Source organism: Platalea leucorodia (genome assembly GCF_965183815.1).
Source record: "Platalea leucorodia genome assembly, chromosome: 6".
In the NCBI taxonomy this organism is placed as follows: Eukaryota; Metazoa; Chordata; class Aves; order Pelecaniformes; family Threskiornithidae; genus Platalea; species Platalea leucorodia.
The window spans coordinates 86,694,142-86,713,934 of record NC_138828.1 but is presented as its reverse complement, the minus strand read 5'-3'; the positions used below and the strand labels follow the sequence as shown (position 1 = coordinate 86,713,934).

Here is a 19,793-nt window from a genome sequence, read left to right as displayed (position 1 = left end):
GCCCGCTCCCGCCCGCTCCCCCCCGTAATCTCATTACTGCTGGACGTCCCCTTCTTCCTCCCGCTTCCCCCCAAACCCGCTGGCAAACTGTAGGGACAGTCAGCTCCTCTCTGGCTGCTGGGTTAATTCTGGGCTAATTAGATGAAGCCAGCCCAGATTGGATTACTTTAGCCTGCATTTGGTCCTCCAGTCCTTGGCTTGCGGCTCCCGGGGGAGCTGCTGGCGCCTCCTGCCTCAATCAGACACTTCTTAACCGCATGAAACACTCCCGGTGCCCCCCGCCGCCCGCCCCGGGGTGGGCGCCGGCACCGGGCCGGGGTGCGCGGGGTGATGCGGGTGGCAGCCGGCGGGCGCGCTCCCCACCCCGACCCGCCGAGAGGGCCGGGACGGGGCCGCTGCGGCTGCCGGGGCAGCGCGGGCAGCACCGTGCGCGGCGAGAGGCGGCCCCGCTGACCGGACCGCGGGCTCCCGGGGCCTCGACGGCCGGAGCCGCCCCAGCTGGACGTCACGGTGGCCGTCAGCGTCTGCGCGGCGTCCTCGGGGAGGAGTTGGGTGCGACGGGGACACGCGGGTGGCTGGAGGGTGACGCCGGCCCTGAGTTGCTGGGGGGCTGCTGCCTGCCGGGCATCCCCAGGCTGCAGCCCCCGGGGGTGGGGACAGCGGAGCCGGGGGTCCGGGCAGCCCCCCTGCCCCAGCGGGTGCCGGGAGCCCGGGCTGGGGGTGCAGCACGAGCCACCCTGCAAACCCCCCCCGCCAGCCCCGGCTCCGGCTGCTCCTGCGGGCTGGGAGCAGGGGCCGGAGCAGCGGGGAGGCTGCGGCGGTGCCCGTGTTCCCACCTCCCCGGCAGGACGGAGGTCGTGGGGAGCCCTGCGGGTGGGGGGCACCCGCCATGGCCGGCTCCGACGCCAGCAGGGCGGCAGCCGAGCCCCTGGCCTTCAGCGGGGCGATGGCGTGGGGGGCGCTGGGAAGGGGGTGGGAGGCAGAGCAGGGAGCAGGAGGGGGTCCTGAGGGAGCTGCGGGGATGCCTGGCGGGGAGCAACCCCCCAGCAGCTCGGGGCCGGTGTCACCCTGCAGCCACCCGCACGTCCCTGTCTCACCCAGCTCCTCGGCCGTGACGGGTGGTCCTCGGGGTGCCCACACCCCTAAGCCGCATCCCCGCCTCCCCTGGGGCCTGGCGCTGGCCGGGGAGCTGCCAGGGGGTCCTGTCCGGCACAGGGCTGCGGGTGCTGGTGCTGCCCGTCCCCACGGGCCGGGGTGCCAGTGGCCGCGGCTGTGGCTGCCGCGGGGCCGTTGACAGGAGCCGTCGCTCAGAACCTCGTTATCAAAGGCCGAGGGCAGGTAATTGGATTCTGCAAATCCAATCAGGTGCATTAGGCAGGAGTTCAGTCCATAACCGCCCAGCCCCCCGGCCGCCCGCGCCGCAGCCTGCCGGGCCCCCTGCCCACCCTGCCCACCCTGCCCGGCCACGGGACCCACTGGCACCAGCCCTGCCGTGGTCCCGCTGGACCTGGAGCCCCCGCGGGGCCAGGACCCGGGGTGTGGGGCCGGTGTGGGGCTGGGACCGTGGCTCTGGCCATGGGCACTCCCCCACAGGGACACCAGGACGGGATCCCGGTTCTGTCTGAGGTGCAGTGTGACCGCCTCGGGGTGGAGGGACGTGGCCAGTGGCCACGGCAGGGTGACCCCGGGGTGGGGGCTCGGGGCCGTGCAGGCTGGCGTGGCCCTGCTGCTGCCCAACGGGTCCCTGCCTGCAGGCAGCCGCCCTGGCCCTGCTCTGCCCAGGCAGCTCCCCATGGGCAGCACCCACCCTGCTGCCCCGAGCCGGGTCCGGCTGCAGCCCCCGCCTCGCCTGGCCCGGGGTGGCCGGAGCACTGCTGCCCTGCACCCACTGCGGTCATGAGTGTGTCCGGCCTCAGCCCTGGCCTCGCTCGGCCCCGACAAGGGGCCCGGCCGGGAAAGCCCCCGGCAGGCGCTTACCAGAAGGAGCCACCCAGGCCCCGCGCAGCTCCGCAGCGGAAATGGAGCTGAATATTTGAGCAGGTCTCTGCTAAAAGCACCGGCCTGCCCGGCCCCGGAGCCTCTCTGAGGCTGGGAGAAGTGCCGGCTGCCGCCCAGGCATTAATTATTTATGGAGAGATGGAGCTGCGCGGCCTCACGCATGCCAGGCTGGCAAGCGCAGCCCTGGGGAGCGCTGGCTGCTGGGCACCCCGGCCCCCACACCAGCAGGGAGCATGGGTGGGCACCCTGGGGGACCCCCAGCCCCTCCGCAGCCCCTCGTCCCCGGGGGTCCTGTACCCGGGGGGTGCCGGAGCCACCCACAGACCCCAGACCTCACCCAGCCCGGGGGCTCGCTCCGCTGGTGCGAGTGTGCGGGGGGCTGGACGCGGGTGGGATGCGTGCTCGCGCACATGAACGGTGGTGTCAGCGTGGGTGATGGTGGGTGCAGGCGTGCGGGGACCCGCTGCCGCGAGCATGGGGGGTGAACAAGGAGAGGGCGCGTGGGGCGCGGGGAGCCCCGTGCCGGCGTGAGCGGGTCCCGCAGGGACGCGCACCAGTAGGTGCAACTGCGAAGGGTCCCATCCCCGTGCTTGTGCCCGTCCCTGGCCCGGAGCCCCCTCGCCGGGGGTTGGTCCTTCCTTCCCGGCAGAGCCGCCTCACTCCACCATCACCGCCACGACCAGGCTGTCCTGCTGGCCTGGGCCACGGCCCAGCGGGACCCGGGGTGCCCGAGGGGACACGGGGGTGCGAGGGGCACGCACAGGGTGCGCGTGGGGCTGGGCAGCGGGCAGGCAACGCTCGCTGCGGTGCCCGTGCTCAGGGCTTTCCATAGGGCTGGTGCTGCTGCAGTGTGGTGCTGGTGCTCGGTGTGGTGCTGGTGCTCAGCGGGGTGCTGGTGCTTGGTGCGGTGCCAGCGTTCAACGTGGCGCCGGTGCTGCTGCAGTGCCAGCGCTCACTGCGGTGTTGGTGCTCAGTGTGGTGCTGGTACCGCTCCGGTGCCGGTGCCGGGTGCGGTGCCGGTGCCGGGTGCGGCGCTGGCAGTGAGCGATGCTGCCCTGCCCCAGGGCTGTGCTGGCCCAGCTGTGACCCCCGCAGCCCCCAGCCCGGCCGTCCCTCCCAGGAACTGCTGCTGGCAGGTACAAATGGGGCCGGGCCCTCCCCAAACGCAGGGGTCACCCCGGCCCCGGCCTCATTTCTCACCTCCCGGTGAGGATGAGGACGAGGACGGGTTGGAGGGGCGGGCAGGCTCCGGCCGGCAGCGGGTGGGCAGCGGTCACCCCGGGGTGGGGGCTGGTCCTGCCCACCCCTGCCCACGGGCGCCCCGGCACTGGGGAGGGGGCCCACATGGCTCTGGTGGGGTCCCCTCCTGGGGCGCAGGGGCTGTGGGTGCCGGAGCCCAGGCCCGCACCATGCCTGGCCCCGGGCAGGAGGCAGGGACGGGGGGCTGGCACCGGGGGGACACACCGGGGGGACACGCCGGGGCTCAGCCAGTGCTGGCTGCATCGCACAGGGCCACGCTGAACCGCTCCGGTCAGTCATGGGGGGCCGAGCCAGCCTGGCCAGCTGGACTGGGCCACACTGGCCAGACTGGGACCTGGAGAAGCTGAGGTGGCAGGGGCTGGGATGCCGACGCTCTGACCAGGACCAGGAGGAGCTGAGCGGACTGGAACCAGGACTGGGACCAGGACCGGGACTGGGACCGGGACCCATCCAGGTGCACCCGAGGCAAGGGGGCCAGCCGCAGCCAGCCGGTTGGCGTGCCAGGGAGGCTGGTGGTGCCGGGGACGGTGCCAGCTCAGCCACGGGTGCCACAGCCACCATTGCCCGCTGTGCCAGCGGCACCCCGGCCCCGCACACTCGATGGAGGGGAGCGGAGATCACGGCCCTGGCACAGCCCGACGAGCCAGGCTGCTCCTGCAGGCACTGCTGGATGGAGTCCCTGGCCATGCCCCTGCCCAGCTGGGCCACGGCAGCCAGCGCGGTGCCAGTGCCGCAGCAGGGCTGGCAGCACGGCTGCGTGCCGAGGAGCTCCGTGCCGGGGCCTTGCCTGGGCCAGGCCGGTGGGACGGCGTCATTTTGGCTTCGCCAACGTTCAGTCGCTTCCCGGGAGCCCCCGGGAGCGGCTGCTCAGCCGACGAAGCGGGGGGACGCTGCCGGTCAGGCGGCCGGGGGTCCCGCCGGGGGTCCCGCCGGGGGTCCCGCCGTGCGCCCCTGCCTGCTCCCGGCAGCAGCCGCCCCTGCGCCCAGCGGGCCGGGGTCCCGGGGGGGCCGCGCAGCCTCGCCGCGCCGGCTGCCCCCGCCGTCTCCCCAGACGGCACTTGTTGCTCGGGATTGGAGCAATAATCGTAACCATAACGAGCCATTACGGCCGTTAACGGCTTCTGCTTTGCATTAGCGGGGCCGCTCCTTCCCCTCCAGAGCCCTGATCCAATCACCCCCCATTAGCGCGGCTCCAGGCTCCGGCGGGCTGCGCCAGGGAGGCCGCCCGCCGCCCCGCCAGCACCGGCGGCACCCACCCCCACCCCGGCCCCGGCACAGCCCGTGCCCCCCCGGTCCAGCCCCTGCCCCCCGGTAGAGCCTCCGCACCCCCGGTACAGCCCCCGCACCCGGTCCAGCCCCTGACCCCGGTCCAGCCCCTGCCCCCCGGTACAGCCCCTGCCCCCCGGTACAGCCCCTGACCCCGGTACAGCCCCCGCACCCGGTCCAGCCCCTGCCCCCCGGTACAGCCCCTGCCCCCCGGTACAGCCCCCGCCCCCCGGTACAGCCCCCGCACCCCCGGTCCAGCCCCTGACCCCGGTCCAGCCCCTGCCCCCCGGTACAGCCCCCGCACCCGGTCCAGCCCCTGCCCCCCGGTCCCCCAGCCCAGCCCCTTCCATCCGCTGCCCCCCGCACCCCCCGGCCCCGCAGCGGTGCCGCCCCGCCGGGGAGGGGGCTGCCGTCGGGCTCCGTGCGGGCCCTGCGGCCCCCGGGGTCGCTGCCCGGGGGGGACCCGCACCCCGGGGCCGGCCGCGGCCCCTTCCAGCTCCCGCTCCGGCACTCGGCGGGCTCGGCCCCCCGCAGGGCCCACGGTGCCCGCGGCCGCACGGCGCTCGGCCGGCGGGGACCCCGGCCCCAGCGCTGCGGGTCCCGGCCCCCGGACGGCCCCGCCGCCCCCCCGCGCGGGACAGCGGGGCCTCGGGGGGCCGAGCCCCGACCGGGGCAGCTCCCACCCCCCGGGACAGCGGGGCCTCGGGGGCCGAGCCCCGACCGGGGCAGCTCCCACCCCCGGACAGCGGGGCCTCGGGGGCCGAGCCCCGACCGGGGCCCCCGGGACAGCGGGGCCCGCGGGGCAGCTCCCACCCCCGGGACAGCGGGGCCTCGGGGGCCGAGCCCGGACCGGGGCAGCTCCCACCCCCGGACAGCGGGGCCCCGGGGGCCGAGCCCGGACCGGGGCAGCTCCCACCCCCGGACAGCGGGGCTCCGGGGGCCGAGCCCGGACCGGGGCAGCTCCCACCCCCGGGACAGCGGGGCCTCGGGGGCCGAGCCCGGACCGGGGCAGCTCCCACCCCCGGACAGCGGGGCTCCGGGGGCCGAGCCCGGACCGGGGCAGCTCCCACCCCCGGGACAGCGGGGCCTCGGGGGCCGAGCCCGGACCGGGGCAGCTCCCACCCCCGGACAGCGGGGCCCCGGGGGCCGAGCCCGGACCGGGGCAGCTCCCACCCCCCGGACAGCGGGGCTCCGGGGGCCGAGCCCGGACCGGGGCAGCTCCCACCCCCGGACAGCGGGGCCCCGGGGGCCGAGCCCCGACCGGGGCAGCTCCCACCCCCGGACAGCGGGGCTCCGGGGGCCGAGCCCGGACCGGGGCAGCTCCCACCCCCGGACAGCGGGGCTCCGGGGGCCGAGCCCGGACCGGGGCAGCTCCCACCCCCGGGACAGCGGGGCCCCGGGGGCCGAGCCCGGACCGGGGCCCCCGGACGGCGCAGCCCCCCGCCCCCGCTCCCCGCGGTGCTCTGCTGCCCTCTGGCGGCGGCCGGCGGCACCACGCGCAGGCGGCGACCGCTCCGATTGGCGGGGGCCGCGGTCTGTCAAGAGAGCGCCCCCCCGCCATTGGCCAGCGGCGGCGGGTACGCCCGCCCCCCAAGCGGGTCCCGCGGGGCCGGAGCCGCACACGGGCGGGGGCCCCGCTCCCCGGAGGCCCGGCGGGTCCCCGCTGGCCCCGGGCCCGCTCTGCCGGGGGGTCAGGCTCGGTGGTCCGGGCCCGCCGAGCGCCCCGGGGCCGGGCTCAGCGCCGGGGCCGCGCTCCCCGCCGCGGCCAGCAGGCGGCGGCCGCGCTCTGCGCCGGCCCGCCCGTTCCCGGCATGCCCGGCGGCGCGCGCGGCGCGGCGGGAGCCGTAGTCAGGGCGCGGGCGGCGGCGGCGGCCCCGCCCCGAACCCGGAAGTGCGCGGGGAGGCGGAGGAGGTTCTAAGATGGCGTCGCCTCCTCAGGGGGGCCCGATGGCGATCGCCATGCGGCTGCGGAACCAGCTCCAGGCCGTCTACAAGATGGACCCGCTCCGGAACGAGGCGAGCGGCGGCGGCGGGCGGCGGCGGCGGCCCGGCGCATGCGTGGGCGGAAGAGGGGCCGCGCCGCCGCCCGGGGGGCGCCGGGGCCGCGCAGGCGCCGTGCGGCCGCTCCGCGCATGCGCCGGGCCGCCCACGCCGCGGGGGGCGGGGCCGGGGGCGGGGCGCGCGGGGGGAGGGCGGGGCCAGGTGGGGCGGGGCGCAGGTGGGGGCGGGAGCACGGGGTGGGGGCGTGGGCGGGGCGTGGGTTAGGGGGCGGGGCCAATGGCAGGGGGCGGGGCCAGGCACGGGGTGGGGCAGAGGTGATTTAAGCCTTGCCCTGGGCTGGGCTCGGCTGTGGGGCTGGGGCTGGGGCTGGGGCTGGGGCTGGGGCTGGGGCTGGGCTGGGCTGGGCTTGGCTTAGATCTGGGGCTGGGCTGGGCTGGGCTTAGATCTGGGGCTGGGGCTGGGCTCGGCTCGGCTCGGCTCGGCTCAGCTCTGGGGCTGGGCTGGGGCTGGGCTGGGCTGGGCTCAGCTCTGGGGCTGGGGCTGGGCTGGGCTGGGCTCAGCGCTGGGGCTGGGCTGGGCTCAGCTCAGCTCTGGGGCTGGGCTGGGGCTGGGGCTGGACTGGGCTGGGCTCAGCGCTGGGGCTGGGCTCGGCTCTGGGCTCTGGGGCTGGGCTCTGGGTTTGGGCTGGGCTGGGCTCTGGGTTTGGGCTGGGCTGGGCTCTGGGGCTAGGCTGTGTAGTGTAGGTCAGGGCTTGGTTCGGCTCTGGGGCTGGGCTGTGTAGGGTAGGGCTAGGCTCAGCTCTTGGGCTGGGCTTGACTCTGAGGCTGGGCTCTGGAGCTGGGCTGGGCTCTGGAGCTGGGCTGGGCAAGGCTAGGCTGTGGAGAGTAGGGCAGGGCTAGGCTGGGCTCTGGGGCTGGGTTCAGCTCTGGGGCTGGGCAGGGCTGGGCTGGGCAGGGCTTCGCTTGGCTCAGCTCTGGGGCTGGGCTATGTAGGGTAGGGCTGGGCTGGGTTCTAGGGCTGGGCTGGGCTGTGTAGTGCAGGACAGGACTGGGCTCAGCTCAGCTCTAGGGCTGAACTGGGTAGGGTAGGGCAGGGCTCTAGCGTTGGGCTCTAGGGCAGGGCTGGGCTCAGCTCTGGGGCTGGGCTGGGCAGGGCTCAGCTCTGGGCTGTGTAGGGTAGGACAGGACAGGACTGGGCTGGGCTGTGTAGGGCAGGGCAGGACAGGACAGGATGGGGCTGGGCTGGGCTCTGGGGCTGGGCTGTGTAGGGCAGGGCAGGACAGGACGGGACGGGACGGGGCGGGGCTGGGCTGGGCTCTGGGGCTGGGCTGGGCTCTGTGGGGCTGTCAGGGCCGGTGACCCCATCCCTGCAGGCGCTGGGCCCCGCAGAGGGGCCTGCCCCAGTCCCGTCCCCCGCCCCGTCATGGTGGCAGCTCTGCTCCGGGCCCCGAGGCCGGGCCCTGGGGCGAGGCCGTGGGTGAGCTGGGGCACGGGGCGAGGCTGGGCACGGGGCGGCTCTCGGGGCCGCTGCCCCAGGAGCCGGGTCCCCTGCGTCGCCCTGGGGGTCCCTCCGCCCGGGCGGGGGCGGGAGCTGCCCGCAGCCCCGTGTTCCCCCCGCCGTGCTGCCCCTGGGGGACCCGCCCCAGCGTCCCCGGGGCTCCCGCTGGCCGTGGGGCAGGCAGGGGCTCTGTGGGGCAGGCGGGGGCTGCTGCGGAGGGCAAGAGCCTGGGGCGGCGGGGCCGGGTGGCGCGGGGTGCCCCGCAGGGTGCCGGGCCGGGTGACGGTGGCGTGTCTCCGCAGGAGGAGGTGAAGGTGAAGATGAAGGAGCTGAACGAGCACATCGTGTGCTGCCTGTGCGCCGGCTACTTCATCGACGCCACCACCATCACCGAGTGCCTGCACACGTGTGAGTCCCCGCGCGGTGGCGGCAGCCGCCCGCGCTCTGCGGGGTCCCGTGGGGTCCCCCCGCGCCGGGGCCAGCAGAGCCTCCCCTGCCCGCCGGCGCGTCCAGCGCTGCCCTGGCACCGCGGCTCCTGCCTGCGGGGCCGAGGGGGACGCGTCCCGCCAGTCACCGCTGGCTGCCGGGGGGCGTGGGGCCGTGCCACCGCCCCGGCCCCCCCGACGCCCCCTCCCTCTGGCCGCAGTCTGCAAGAGCTGCATCGTCAAGTACCTGCAGACCAGCAAGTACTGCCCCATGTGCAACACCAAGATCCACGAGACGCAGCCGCTGCTCAACCTCAAGCTGGACCGCGTCATGCAGGACATCGTCTACAAGTTGGTGCCCGGCCTGCAGGAGAGTGAGTGTCTGCGGCGGCGCGGGCAGGACCCGGCGTGCCTGGCACCGGTGTCTTGCAGAGCGATGTGGGGAAGGGCCCAGGGAAGAACCAGGTGCTGTCGGAGGGCACCTCCCTGCTGGGTGGGGGAGGCTCTGTCCGTGGGTCAGGGTCTTCAAAATGCTGCTGGCCACCTCCGTGGCGGCTGCCAGAGCCTGGCTGGGACGAGAGACACATCTTGCCGTGTCAAACCGGTTGTAGAGCGAGGAAGAAGGCAGGACAAACGGCCCCTGCTCGCGGAGGCGGGTGTCAGGGGGCTGCGGGGACCGTGCCCGGGGAGCAGAGCGAGGGGGGGGCTCGGCGCTGGCACCGCGCAGTTTGGGAGGTTCAGGTGCGGGGACCCGCGGGCGGCTCCAGCTGCGCCGGTGCTGGGGCTCTGCACCTTCCCCTCGGCCATGCCGGCGCGTGGAGAGGCTGCGGCTCCCCAGGGCTGGGCCGCTGCGCTCAGGGACGGGGTGCGGAGCGTGGGTGCTTCGTCGGGGTGGGTTTACCCAGCTCTCGGCACTCGGGCTCCGGCAGGCAGCCGCGCTCGGCACGGCGGGGCTGGGCCGCGGGGACGGGAGCTGCGCGAGCCGGGGCTGCCTCCACCAGCAGCGTCCCTGGGGCCAGGCGCTGAGTGACGGCGCGATGAACCGACAGTCGGTGGTGGTGAATGCAAAACAGCGCGCGGGGAGGGCAGCCCCCGCGCCGCAGGCGCAGCGGTGGGCTCGAGATTAGCCACTGTCACTCAGGACGGGGATGGGGACGGCGCTGGGGACACCTCTGGAAATGTCAGCCCGCCGCTGCCGTGGAGGGAGGGAGGCCTGGGCTGGATGGGGGGGCACAGCAAACGCGCAGCATGGGCCCCACGCCCCTGCCCCACGGTGGAGACGGGGGAAAGCGGGGAAAGGTGTGAGGGACGACGAGAGCAGGGATGGGGACAGGGACCCCCGGCCCGCGGCAGGGGCTTGGTGAAGACCCCCAGGGGCACAGAGGAGGCGAACGGGGGAGGAGGGTCTGGGCGTCTGGCAGCACCAGAGCTGCCGGCGGTCGGCTGCGTTGCCAAGCCGAGGTCGGAGCAGCGGGACGGGCTGGGGGCAGCGCGGGGACCCCTGCCTCTGGGCGCCCGTGATGGGCCGTGGGGGCCGTGGGGCGAAGGGCTGCCCCTGAGCAGCGCCGGCCTCTCGCCCGCAGGTGAAGAGAAGAGGATCCGAGAGTTCTACCAGTCCCGCGGCCTCGACCGGGTGACGCAGCCCAGCAGCGAGGGTGGGCACGCTCGGGGGCCGCGCGGAGGGGCCCGGGGGCAACCAGCTGGGGGAGAGCGGGGGGGGCCTCGCTGCGGCATCTCTCGGGCGGTGCCGGCAGGGCGGAGGCGGGCTGACTCCTGCCCCCTCCCCGCGTCTCCCCAGACACGGTTGGGGGCGACCCCATGGGGCTCCCCTACAGCACCTTCGATCACTCCCGCGCCCACTACTTCCGCTACGACGAGCACGTCTCGCTCTGCCTGGAGAAGCAGAGGTGAGTGCCGGCGGCGCAGGCAGGGCTGCGGGACGCCGGCAGAGCCCCTGCCCCTGGGCGTGGTGGGGCGGGGGGCCGGGGGTGGCACCGGGCGTAGCGGCGTCCCGTGCCCCCATCTTGGTGGCCCTGGTGGAAAGGGGACCCGGCCGAGCTGGGGGGGCTCCCGCCGCCCCTCTGGAGCTGCCCCAGCTCCGTGTCCCCCCTGGCCGCAGCCCTGCCCGGCGGCTGCCAGCGTTAATAGCTGCTGGGGCGGGCGCTGCGCAGCTGCCTGCCGGCTCCGACAGCAAAGTCAATAAGCAGCGGCTCTGGGGGCTGTAATGGGATCGATGGCTGCAGCTCAGCTGCCAGCCCCGGCCGGCGTGCCGGCCCCGCGCGCGCGTGACGGGCGGGCGGGCGGGGGGCACCCCGCCTGGGGCACCTCGCTCCTCTGCACCAGGCCGTGCCCAGGGAAGGGGCAGGGGGTACGGCCACGGCCCCCCGCCTCCCTGTGCCGGAGCTGGCAGGCTGCCCCTTCTCTTCCCTCCGCAGCTCCAGCAAGGACAAGAGCAAAGCCGTGCTGCAGGTGAGCGGGGGTCCGTGCGGCCGCCCTGCCGGTTCACCGGGCCCCGAGCCCCCGGGCTCTGCCCAGACCTGGCCCCACAGCTCTTGCTCCGGGCTCGGCTTGGTGCGTGGGGTCCCAGGCGGGGTGGGCAGAGGGGAGCTGGGGCCTCGCCGCTGGTCCCGCGGGGCTGGGGGCACCCGCAGCCCCCTGACCCGCTCTGCCCCTTGCAGCAGAAATACGTGAGATGCTCTGTGCGGGCGCAGATCCGGCACCTGCGGAGGGTCCTGTGCCACCGCCTGGGGCTGCCGCTGCAGCACGTGAGTCTGGGGGCAGGGCGGGGGTCCCGGGCCCCGGGTGGGGGTCGCGGGGCCCCCCGACACAGCCTCCCTGTGCGTAGGTGCAGATCCTGTTCAACAACGAGGCCCTCCCCGACCACATGACGATGAAGCAGCTCTGGCTCTCGCGCTGGTTCGGCAAGGTGGGTGCCCCCGGGTGGGACGGGCGCCCGCCGCCCGCGCCGCTGCGGCCCCCGCCTCGGGGGCTTTGCCCCCATCCCGGGCTGGGGGGCTCGGCCGGGTCCGGTGGGGGGAACCTCCCCAGGAGGCGGCTCGGGGCAGCGCTGTGCCGAGGACGCGGCAGCGGAGCGGGGAATCGGTGAATCGAGGATGATTAATGTCGCTCGCTGGAGCGGCGACCCGGGGCGCCCACGGCCGCCCCGCCGCCGGCCTGGCCCGCGGTTCCCGCACGGGTCAGGAGGGCGGCGGGTCCCAGAAGGGGTTGGACAAGTTCACGGTGCAGCCCCGGGGGGCTCCAGGCTGCCTGGGGCTGGCCCGTTCGGGGAGGGGGCCCGGGCTGGGGTACGGGGTGCCTGCCCCGGGCTGGGGTCCCGGCCGCCCTGACCCCCCTCCTTGCCTTGCAGCCCGCGCCCCTCCTGCTGCACTACAGCATCAAGGAGAGGAGGAGGTAGGGGCTGGGGGCGGGCGCTGCCCCCCCGGAGCGCAGCCCTGCTCCCGTGCCCCCCGCCCCGCTCCCCCTAACTTAATACCCCTCCTGCTCGAGTTTATTTTTTGAATAAAACTGTGGAAAACCCCCCACGGGTCCCCCCTCCCTCCTGGGGGAGCTCGGCTGGGGCTGGGGGGGGTTGGGGGAGGGTCCTCCAGGAGCGGGGCTGCGCGGGGGGAGCGCAGGGCTGGGGGGTGCAGCACCGGCTGGGCAGCGGCCGAGCCCTGGGGGTGCTGGGGGGCCCTGGGGAGCAGGGGCAGCACTGGGGGGGTGGCTGGGCTGTTGGGGGTCCGCAGCGGGTGCGGCGGTGGGGGGGGTGCAGCCCCCTCCCCTCCCCCACCGCGCCGCAGTGCCGGGGCGGGGGCGCGCAGCCCCTCGGCCCAGCGCAGTTGTGCGGGCGCTCGGCAGATTAATCACCGTCACGGCTGCCTGGCGCATGTCCCGGCCCCCCCGCGCCGCCGCCGGTGCCAGAATCCCAATGAGGAGTGATGGGGAAATAACACGCCTGTCGCCTCGGCGCAGCCCGCGCCCCCCGCCGCCTGCGCATAATGAGCCGTAATAAAGTCATGGGCCCTTTGATTGCCTGAGCTGGGGGGGGACGGGGCGGCCCCCCCTGCTCCCCAGTGCTTGCCTAATTAGCCCGCTATTGTGGGGACAATATCGCAGCCATCTGGGCCGCTGCCGGAGCGCTGCGGGGGGGTCGGACGTGGAGCAGCCCTGGGCCCAGCTGCTGGCACGGGGCGGCTTGGGGGTCCCCCCGGTGCAGGGCTGGGACGCGCTCCCCTCACCCGGGCACCGCAAACACGATCTGGCGGCTGCGGCCCCTATTCCTGGCCGAGGAACAGGTGCCGTCTCTGCTGGCCCTGGCCCTCCCGGGAAAGCGGCTCCGGAGGGGCCCTGGCCACGGCGCAGGGCTTGGGGACGGGGCGCCGGCTGCCCCCGGAGGGGTGGCCCGAAGCTGGGCGGGATGTGCCCACAGCCCCTGGTCCTGCTGGGGAGCCCCGGCCCTGCTCCGTCCCCCCGGCACAGCGATGACGGTGCCTGGCCGTGCCGCGCAGCTGCCAGGGCTCGCCGGTGCCGGCAGCTCTGGCGCAGGCAGCCGCAGCCCCTCTGCTCCCACCCTCGCCCCCAGAGCTGGGCATCCCACGCTGGGGCAGGCAGCGGGCAGGCAGCGGGCAGGCAGCAGCGCCAGCCTCGGTGGACGTGGCACGGACCCGTCGAGCAGCCTGTCCCCTCCAGGCCCCCCGTGCCCACCCAGCCGGCCCCGGGGTCCCCAGCCCGTGGGGGGACGCGGGCCGTGGCCCGTCCCTCACCCCCAGCTCCGCACTGCGGCTGACCCCGTGCCCGGGACCCCGTGAGCCGCCACCGCTGGGGGATCCGGTTACCGGCCCCCGTCCTGGCCCAGCTGTCGGCCATCCCTCACTCGGGTGCGGGGGCGGCCGCGGCCCCCCCGTGCCGAAAGCCCCTGCTAAGTACGTGGTGAAACACAGGCGGAGGCCAGGGGTCAGCGGGACGCGGGGCTGCGCCGCTCGTCCTGGGACGGGGATCCGTGTCCGGCCAGGGCTCCCCGGGCTGGTGGGGAGCCGGGGACGCTGTGCCCCCCGGCCCCACAAATGCCCCGCAGTGCCGGGTCCCGCCAGGCAGCCCCGGGGGGCTGCGGGCGCACGAGGCCCATTGGCACCCCGGCAGGGCTTGGCCGGGCACAGCACCGCTCCGTCCAGCGGCACAGGGCGGCCGGGCCCCGCGCCCCCCAGCACCCACCGGAGCCCCCCCGGGGCAGCTGGGGCCGGAGGGATGCGGGGTGGGGGCGTGGAACAGGGGTCCCAACCAGGGCCGCCTGCGGGGGAGCGGGGAGGGCGGACGGACGGACAGACGGATGGATGGCGGGACGGCGGGGGCGGCGAGGCGGGGGCCATCCCCGTGTCTTTCAGCAGCGGCTCTGGCAGCCGGTTACAGACGGCAGAGCAGGAAGCGGGAGCGGGGCCGGGAGCCCCCCGCGCCCCCCAGCCCCGCGCCCCCTCACTTATCAGCGCCGGCCGCGGAGGAGCCTAATTCAAACCAACTGCGGGGCTGACGTTGGTAAATGAGCCCCCGCCGGGGAGCGGGGGCGGGCGCGGGGGTCGGTGCCAGCAGCCCCTTGCCCGCAGCCTGGCCCCATCGCCCGCCGGGGCCTGGGGCTGCGCCGGGACCCCTGGGGGTGCCGGGACTCAGCGGGGGCCGGGGGCGGCTGGGGGCGCGGGGCAGCCCCAGAGTGCAGGGGAGCGAGAGGAGGCAGGGAGTTCGGGGGGGGCAGGGAGAGCCCGGGGGTGCAGGGGGAGCCCCAGGCAGCCGTGGAGAGCGGGGTTCACCGGGGAGCCTGGGGGGCAAGACGAGCCTGGGGGGGATGCAGGATGAGCCCGGGGGTGCAGGACAATCTCGGGGGAGCAGGGGTCCCCGCTGCCCGGCTCTGGCACGGGCAGTGCTGGGGGGCAGCAGGGCAGGGACGGGTGCCAGGATGGGGTCCTGCACCCCTGGCCCGGCCATGGGGGTTGGCGGGGGCCAGCTGCGAGCTGTGGTCACGCTGGTTAGTGTGGGGCGAAGGCACTTTGATATCCTGCCCCCCACCACCCCGCCGTGCTCCGAGGGGGCTAATGGCCCCAGGCTCCAGCCCGGCAGAGAGGGAAACCTGAGCCCCCCATTCTGCCCAGCCCTAACCCGGCAGCGGCGGGGGCCGGGAGGACCTGGGCACGGCCCCGTCACAGCACGGCCCCCGCTGCGGCTCCCACAGCCGGGGGGCCGGGACCCCCTGGAGCTCCTTGGTCATGCAGGGACCCCCGGGGCTCCCACTCCGCTGCCCCCCGGTCCCTGGAGCAAGCCCCGCTCCGCACTGGGGATGGTGGCACCCCCAGCCCAGAGGGTCCCGGGGCCAGCGAAGGGCCTGAATGGGGCTGAAGGGGCAAATGGCCCCAGCTGCCCACCTCAGCCCATGCGGCGATGCCGGGGCAGGGACGTGCTGCCACGGGTTGCCTGCTGTGCCACAGGGATGCTCCGGCCACGCCAGGGGCCTGCAGGTGCAGCTGGGTCCTGCAGCCCCCAGCCCGGCCGGCGGCAATGGGGGGCTCAGCAGGAGAACTGGCTCGTCACGGGGCTGCGGCGCTGCCAGCGGGACAGGAGGGACCCCTCGGAGGGACCCATCGCCCCCACGGCCCTGCAGCCCCTGCGCCCGGGGCCACCAGCGTGCCAGGGTGGGGGCACGGCACGGAGGGACACCATCACCACCCCTCCCTCCTGTGCCAGTGTCCCCAGGCACCTCGTCCTGCTGCCCCTCGCGGGGGTTCATCCCCCTTCCCTGCTGCCCCCGGCGCTGGCGATGGGTGGGACGGCGGGGCCCACTGGGGGAGCTGGGCCCCACGGGGGGCTGCAGGTGCGGGCGCAGCACGGCCCCTCCAAAGGCCTCATGTAACCTGCTGCGCTGCCCCATGAGCGCTCGCTCTGGGGGGCCCCGCTCGTCCCCCCAGCCCCTGCCCCATCCCACGGGTGGGCACAGGGGCCAGACAGACCCCCAGTGCCGCTGGGGTGGCCAGCGGATGGTGCTGGCACTGGCCGTGCCACAGGCGAGTGGGGCCGCGCAGCGGTGCTGAGCACCCTCGGCTGCACCGTCCCCGCCACGCTCCGGCGGCACCGTCTCCCGCGCCGGCTCCTGACAGAGACAAATGAGCCGCCCGCGCCTGCCACCGCCTTCACACCCCATTGCCAGGGTGAGCGGGGCAGTGCCCGCGGACCCGGCGCGTGGGGCCGGCCCCGTGACACCCCATGCGCCCCGGGACGGGTCCCCCCTGCGCACCATCACCCCATCCTCCCGGCTCCAGCCCAGGCGCTGCCGGCATGGCAGCACCATGCTGCCGGGCCAGCTGCCGGGCCGCACCGCGGGGCCCCGCTCGGCTGCCAGCCCGCGGCACAGCGGGACCTGCCAGCGCCTCTCGGCGGGGCGCGGGATGGATGGGCACCACGGGGACACGGGAGCCGGGGCCTGGCCCACGCCGCCCCACACCCTGACCCCCTCCCACACTGCAGCCCACCCCGGGGGCTCCCACCGGCCCCGTCGGGGTGCATGGCCGTCCCTGCCAGGCACCCCAGTGACCGCCAGCGTGCGGCATGGGCACGTTGGCATATGGCTGTCATGGTGGGAATGAGCTGTCATGTCGGCACGGGGAAATTACCCCGTAACGAGGCGCGCTGGAGATTAGGCTAATGAGAAAATCAAAACACAATTTAATTCCTGTCACCGCCTGATCGTCTTTAAACGACGCCGTGCGGTTCTGACGGGCCGGCATGCTGTGCCCGCGCGCCCTCCGGCACCACGCCAGCACCGACCGGGCCCCCGCCATGCCCCGCGCGGAGGCGGCGGGACCGGGGCGGGCGGGACAGCAGCACCCGGCTTCCTGCCGGCTTCCCGCGGATGTGGGCACCGGCGCTGGCACCGGGATGCCCTGGCAGCGTGGGAACGTGGGGCGGGGGGGGCACCTTCCTGCAGATGAAATGACCCCAACAGCCCACAGGCGTGCTGTCCCCCCCGGGCCAGGGGGCTGGGGCTGGGGTGGTCCCCAGCGAGAGCTCGGAGCAGCCCAGGCTGGTGATGGGAGCACCATGGCACCCAGCCCTGCCACCGGCACGGCCGGCACCCCTGGACCCCATCCCCGGCTGCGGGGACAAGCCCGGGCCCAGCATCCTCCAGGTGCTGGGTGGTGGCAGGGTGGGTGCTCCCGGCAAATGGGGTGCCGGGGCCGGGCGCCTCCAGCCCATCTCAAGACAGGGGTGTGCAGCGCGGCAGGGCCGTGGGAGCGGGGCGAGAGGGCACCCCCTCACCTTTCCCAGTTTATCTTGGACGGCGGTGTTTCCTCCGGCCCTTTGTCTGCGAGGCTGCGGCCGCCCGCGCCCCCCCCGGCCTTCCTGCGTGCCGCTGGGCCCGGTGCGGGGGGATGCGCGCCGGGGCCGCGCTCGCACCGCGGGACCACCGCCCTGGCACGCCCCACCGGGCTCTGCGGGCTGGGACCACTGCGGAGGAGGCTCGACGCCCACGGGGCGGCCCTGCAGCCAGCCCCGTGCACGCACCGGCTGCGCCCACGGGGTGTGCATGGGATGCGCATGGGATGCGCACACGGGATGCACGCGTGGGTGCAGGCGTGCACGGGGTGCAGGTGTGGGGTCCTCACAGGCAGGGGTGCCAGCCGGCTGCCCAGGGCCAGGCCAGCGCGGGTGCCGTGGTGTGGGTGCCATGGCGTGGGTGCCGCGGCACGGTGCTCGCCGGCCCCGCTATTGTTGCGGCCGCAGCCCTGCGCGGCCTTTGAAGTTGGGCGACTTCCTGCCCTGGTTTTATGGCCCAATCTGTCTGCGCCGCGTGCTTCCCCTGGCCATAAATCACTCGGCGCTGGGAGGCTCGGGGGAGCGCGGCGCAGCCGGCCGCATGCCCGCAGCCCCGGCACCGGCGAGGGGCACCAGCCGAGCCCGCATTCACCTGGGACCTGCCCGGGGTGGGAGAAGGACCCCGGCCTGAGCCCCGCGGTGCCGCCAGGCCGGCGCAGGGACCCACACCACGGGACAGCAGACGGTCCCCGCGGCTCTGACCGGCCACGCTTCACCCCCAGCAAAGGTGCCGTTGGCATGGGCAGCCAGCTGCCCCGGAGCCATCCCACCCGGGGACACCCCCCGCTTCCCCGGAGGGACCCAGAGCACGGCCGGGGACCCCGCAGCCCCGCGCAGGGCGGGCGCCACGGGATGGGTGCTCCTGCCTCCCCGTCCCTTCGCCCCGTGCGTGCTCCCATCTGCGGGGTTGTGCATCCCCCGTGCCATCACCCTGCCCTGGTGCCACGGGGACAGACGCCAGCCGACCCCGGCCCCCCGGCCCCGCCGGACCCCCTGCTCCCCACCGGCCCCCCGGCAGTAAAACAGGCTGCGGTTTAACGGGCAGGACCCGGGGTCAGGCTTGTAGGGCAAATCACGGCAAGACTGGAAATACCTGCGGACAGCGAGGGCTCAGCCCAGCCTGATGCACGGCGTGCTGTTGCCCGTGCCAGGGCTGCAGGAGGGTCCCCGCCACCCCTATCCCTGCCCGGCTGCCCCCAGCGCCCCGAGGCTTCCGGCTCGGCTCAGCGCCGGCGGCACAGGCCCGGCACAGCGGTTACCTTCGCTATTCAGAGCATTTCCTGGGTTTTATTGTCTTCCCCTCCTTGTCCCACCTTCCTCGCAGGAAGCCCTCGGTCCCAGTGGAGCCAGCGGCTCCGTGCCCAGCAGGACGGCGCTCCCAGCCCACTCCCCGCTGCGCCGCGGGCAGAGGCATGGCTGCCGCCCCGGCATTCCCGCTCCCGGCTGGCGGCTCCCAGCGGCAGCGCCCATCTGGCAGGACGGGGTGCTGGGACGGTGCCCTGACACCCCCAGCCCTGCCAGGGCATTGCTGGGCTCAGCCCCAGAGGGGTCCCAGCCACGCACCGGGCTGAGCCCCTGCTGCGGCCGTGCCGGCTTCGACGCCCTCCCCAGCGTGCCGGTGTCAGGGCGTGCTGAGGCCCGGCAGTGCCCAGCAGCCCCCGTGCGCCCTTCCCCAACTGGCAGCGGCTCTGCCGGAGCCACAGGCAGGGTCCAGGCAGCGGCTCTGTCCTCACTGCTCAGCTGGGAAGGCAGGAGCGGGATCCCCGGCAGCGGGCAGGGGATGCTGAGTGGGCAGGTCCCTGCCCGGCCATGCCGCATCCTTGGGCACAGGGGGTGTGCAGGACCCCCGACCCCTGCGGGACGGAAAGGCCCCCAGGCTGTGCCAGGCTGAGAGCACCACGGGGGCACTGCGAGCCCCACGTCCAGCCCCCCGTTAACGCTGCCCCTTGCCCAGGCTGGACCCTGTGGCCCCAGGCACCCCCTGCCCTGTTCCCCCCCGCCCCCATCTGCAGCCCCTCGCTGGCCGGGGTGGGGGTCCTGCTGCCCACCCCCCTGCCGTGCGCTCGGGGTGGGCTTCGGGTGCCAGCCAGGGTCCCACGGGGGGGGCAGAGGCCAGCAGGGCGTCCCTGGAGCCCCATTCCCGGGGGGGGGGGGCTCATTTTGCCGTGGCTGCCGCCCGCTGGTCCCACTCTCCCTAAATCAATTCGCCGGGTTATTGAAACGCCATGTCTCTGTCTGGCGGCTAATTGCATGTGATCCCCCATCACACGGGCGGTGCGGGCCCCTCTCCCCCTCCGCAATTATGCAGCGCCCGCACCCAGCGGCTCTGCCGGTGGCTCGGCGGCACCGGGCGCCGGCCACGGTGCAGGGGCTGGTGGGGCAGGGAGGGACCTTGGTGTGGTGGAGGGGTGCTCCCGGTGGGGTGAACCGGGGAGGCGACTCCATCCCCGTCCCCATCCCCAGCTCAGGTGGGCACGTACCTGTGCCGCCTGCCCCGGCCGGGCCACAATCACCAGGGATGGCGACGGGGCCGAGGGGATCGTGCCCGTCCCCATCTATCATCCCGCTCTCCCAGCGCTCCCGCTCCCCTGCCCCGCCGCCCCAGGCCGTGCCCGCCTGCACCCCCTGCACCCTGCGGGGCCTCGGGCAGCAAATTCCAAAGGGCACCCGGGAAGATTAATCACGGGGCCGGCAGCCAGGCCGGCAGGTAACCGGATCGCCTCGCCGGGAGCAGGAATGCGGCGCTGCCGTGCTGACCCTGCTGCGCCTGCCACGGCCCAGGGACAGCCCCACCACGCAGGAGTCACCGCGGACCACCGTGGCCAGCCAGGCCACCGCGGGCCTGGGCATGGCGGGCACCTGCACAGCCCCTGCCCCAGCCGGGGGGACTCGCTCCCAGCCCCCAAACCCAGCTAGGCACCATCCCCAGGTCCCCAGACCCGCAGAGACACGTCGCCGGGATGCACCGACAGGCAGGGTCCCCAGTGTCCTCAT

General features: G+C 75.3%; 1 protein-coding gene across 4 annotated transcripts; it reads left to right on the top strand.

Annotated features, from left to right (window-relative positions):
- The first annotated feature begins 6,415 nt into the window (after positions 1-6,415).
- On the top strand, positions 6,416-11,979 carry PCGF1 (polycomb group ring finger 1). 4 transcript variants are annotated; one of them, XM_082314792.1, is made up of 9 exons: positions 6,416-6,540; positions 8,325-8,430; positions 8,669-8,821; positions 10,031-10,102; positions 10,246-10,354; positions 10,883-10,916; positions 11,126-11,212; positions 11,293-11,373; positions 11,815-11,979. In XM_082314792.1, the coding sequence occupies exons 1-9, from the start codon at positions 6,445-6,447 to the stop codon at positions 11,860-11,862; spliced, it is 786 nt and encodes a 261-aa protein (XP_082170918.1). In that variant the 5' UTR covers positions 6,416-6,444; the 3' UTR covers positions 11,863-11,979. The 4 variants fall into 4 exon arrangements, with proteins under 4 accessions (XP_082170918.1, XP_082170917.1, XP_082170916.1 ...); XM_082314791.1 differs by lacking the exon at positions 6,416-6,540 and adding an exon at positions 7,551-8,001; XM_082314790.1 differs by lacking the exons at positions 6,416-6,540; positions 11,815-11,979 and adding an exon at positions 7,551-8,001 and having other exon boundaries at positions 11,129-11,212; positions 11,293-11,580.
- The last annotated feature ends 7,814 nt before the right edge of the window (positions 11,980-19,793 follow it).

Coding starts and splice junctions, on each gene's coding strand:
- PCGF1 (XM_082314789.1), top strand. CDS start 7,756: ATGGGGCTGGGCTGGGCTCTGGGGCTGGGCTGTGTAGGGCAGGGCAGG. Junction 8,431..8,668: donor CACCGAGTGCCTGCACACGT/GTGAGTCCCCGC, acceptor CTCTGGCCGCAG/TCTGCAAGAGCTGCATCGTC. Junction 11,213..11,292: donor TGGGGCTGCCGCTGCAGCAC/GTGAGTCTGGGG, acceptor CCCTGTGCGTAG/GTGCAGATCCTGTTCAACAA.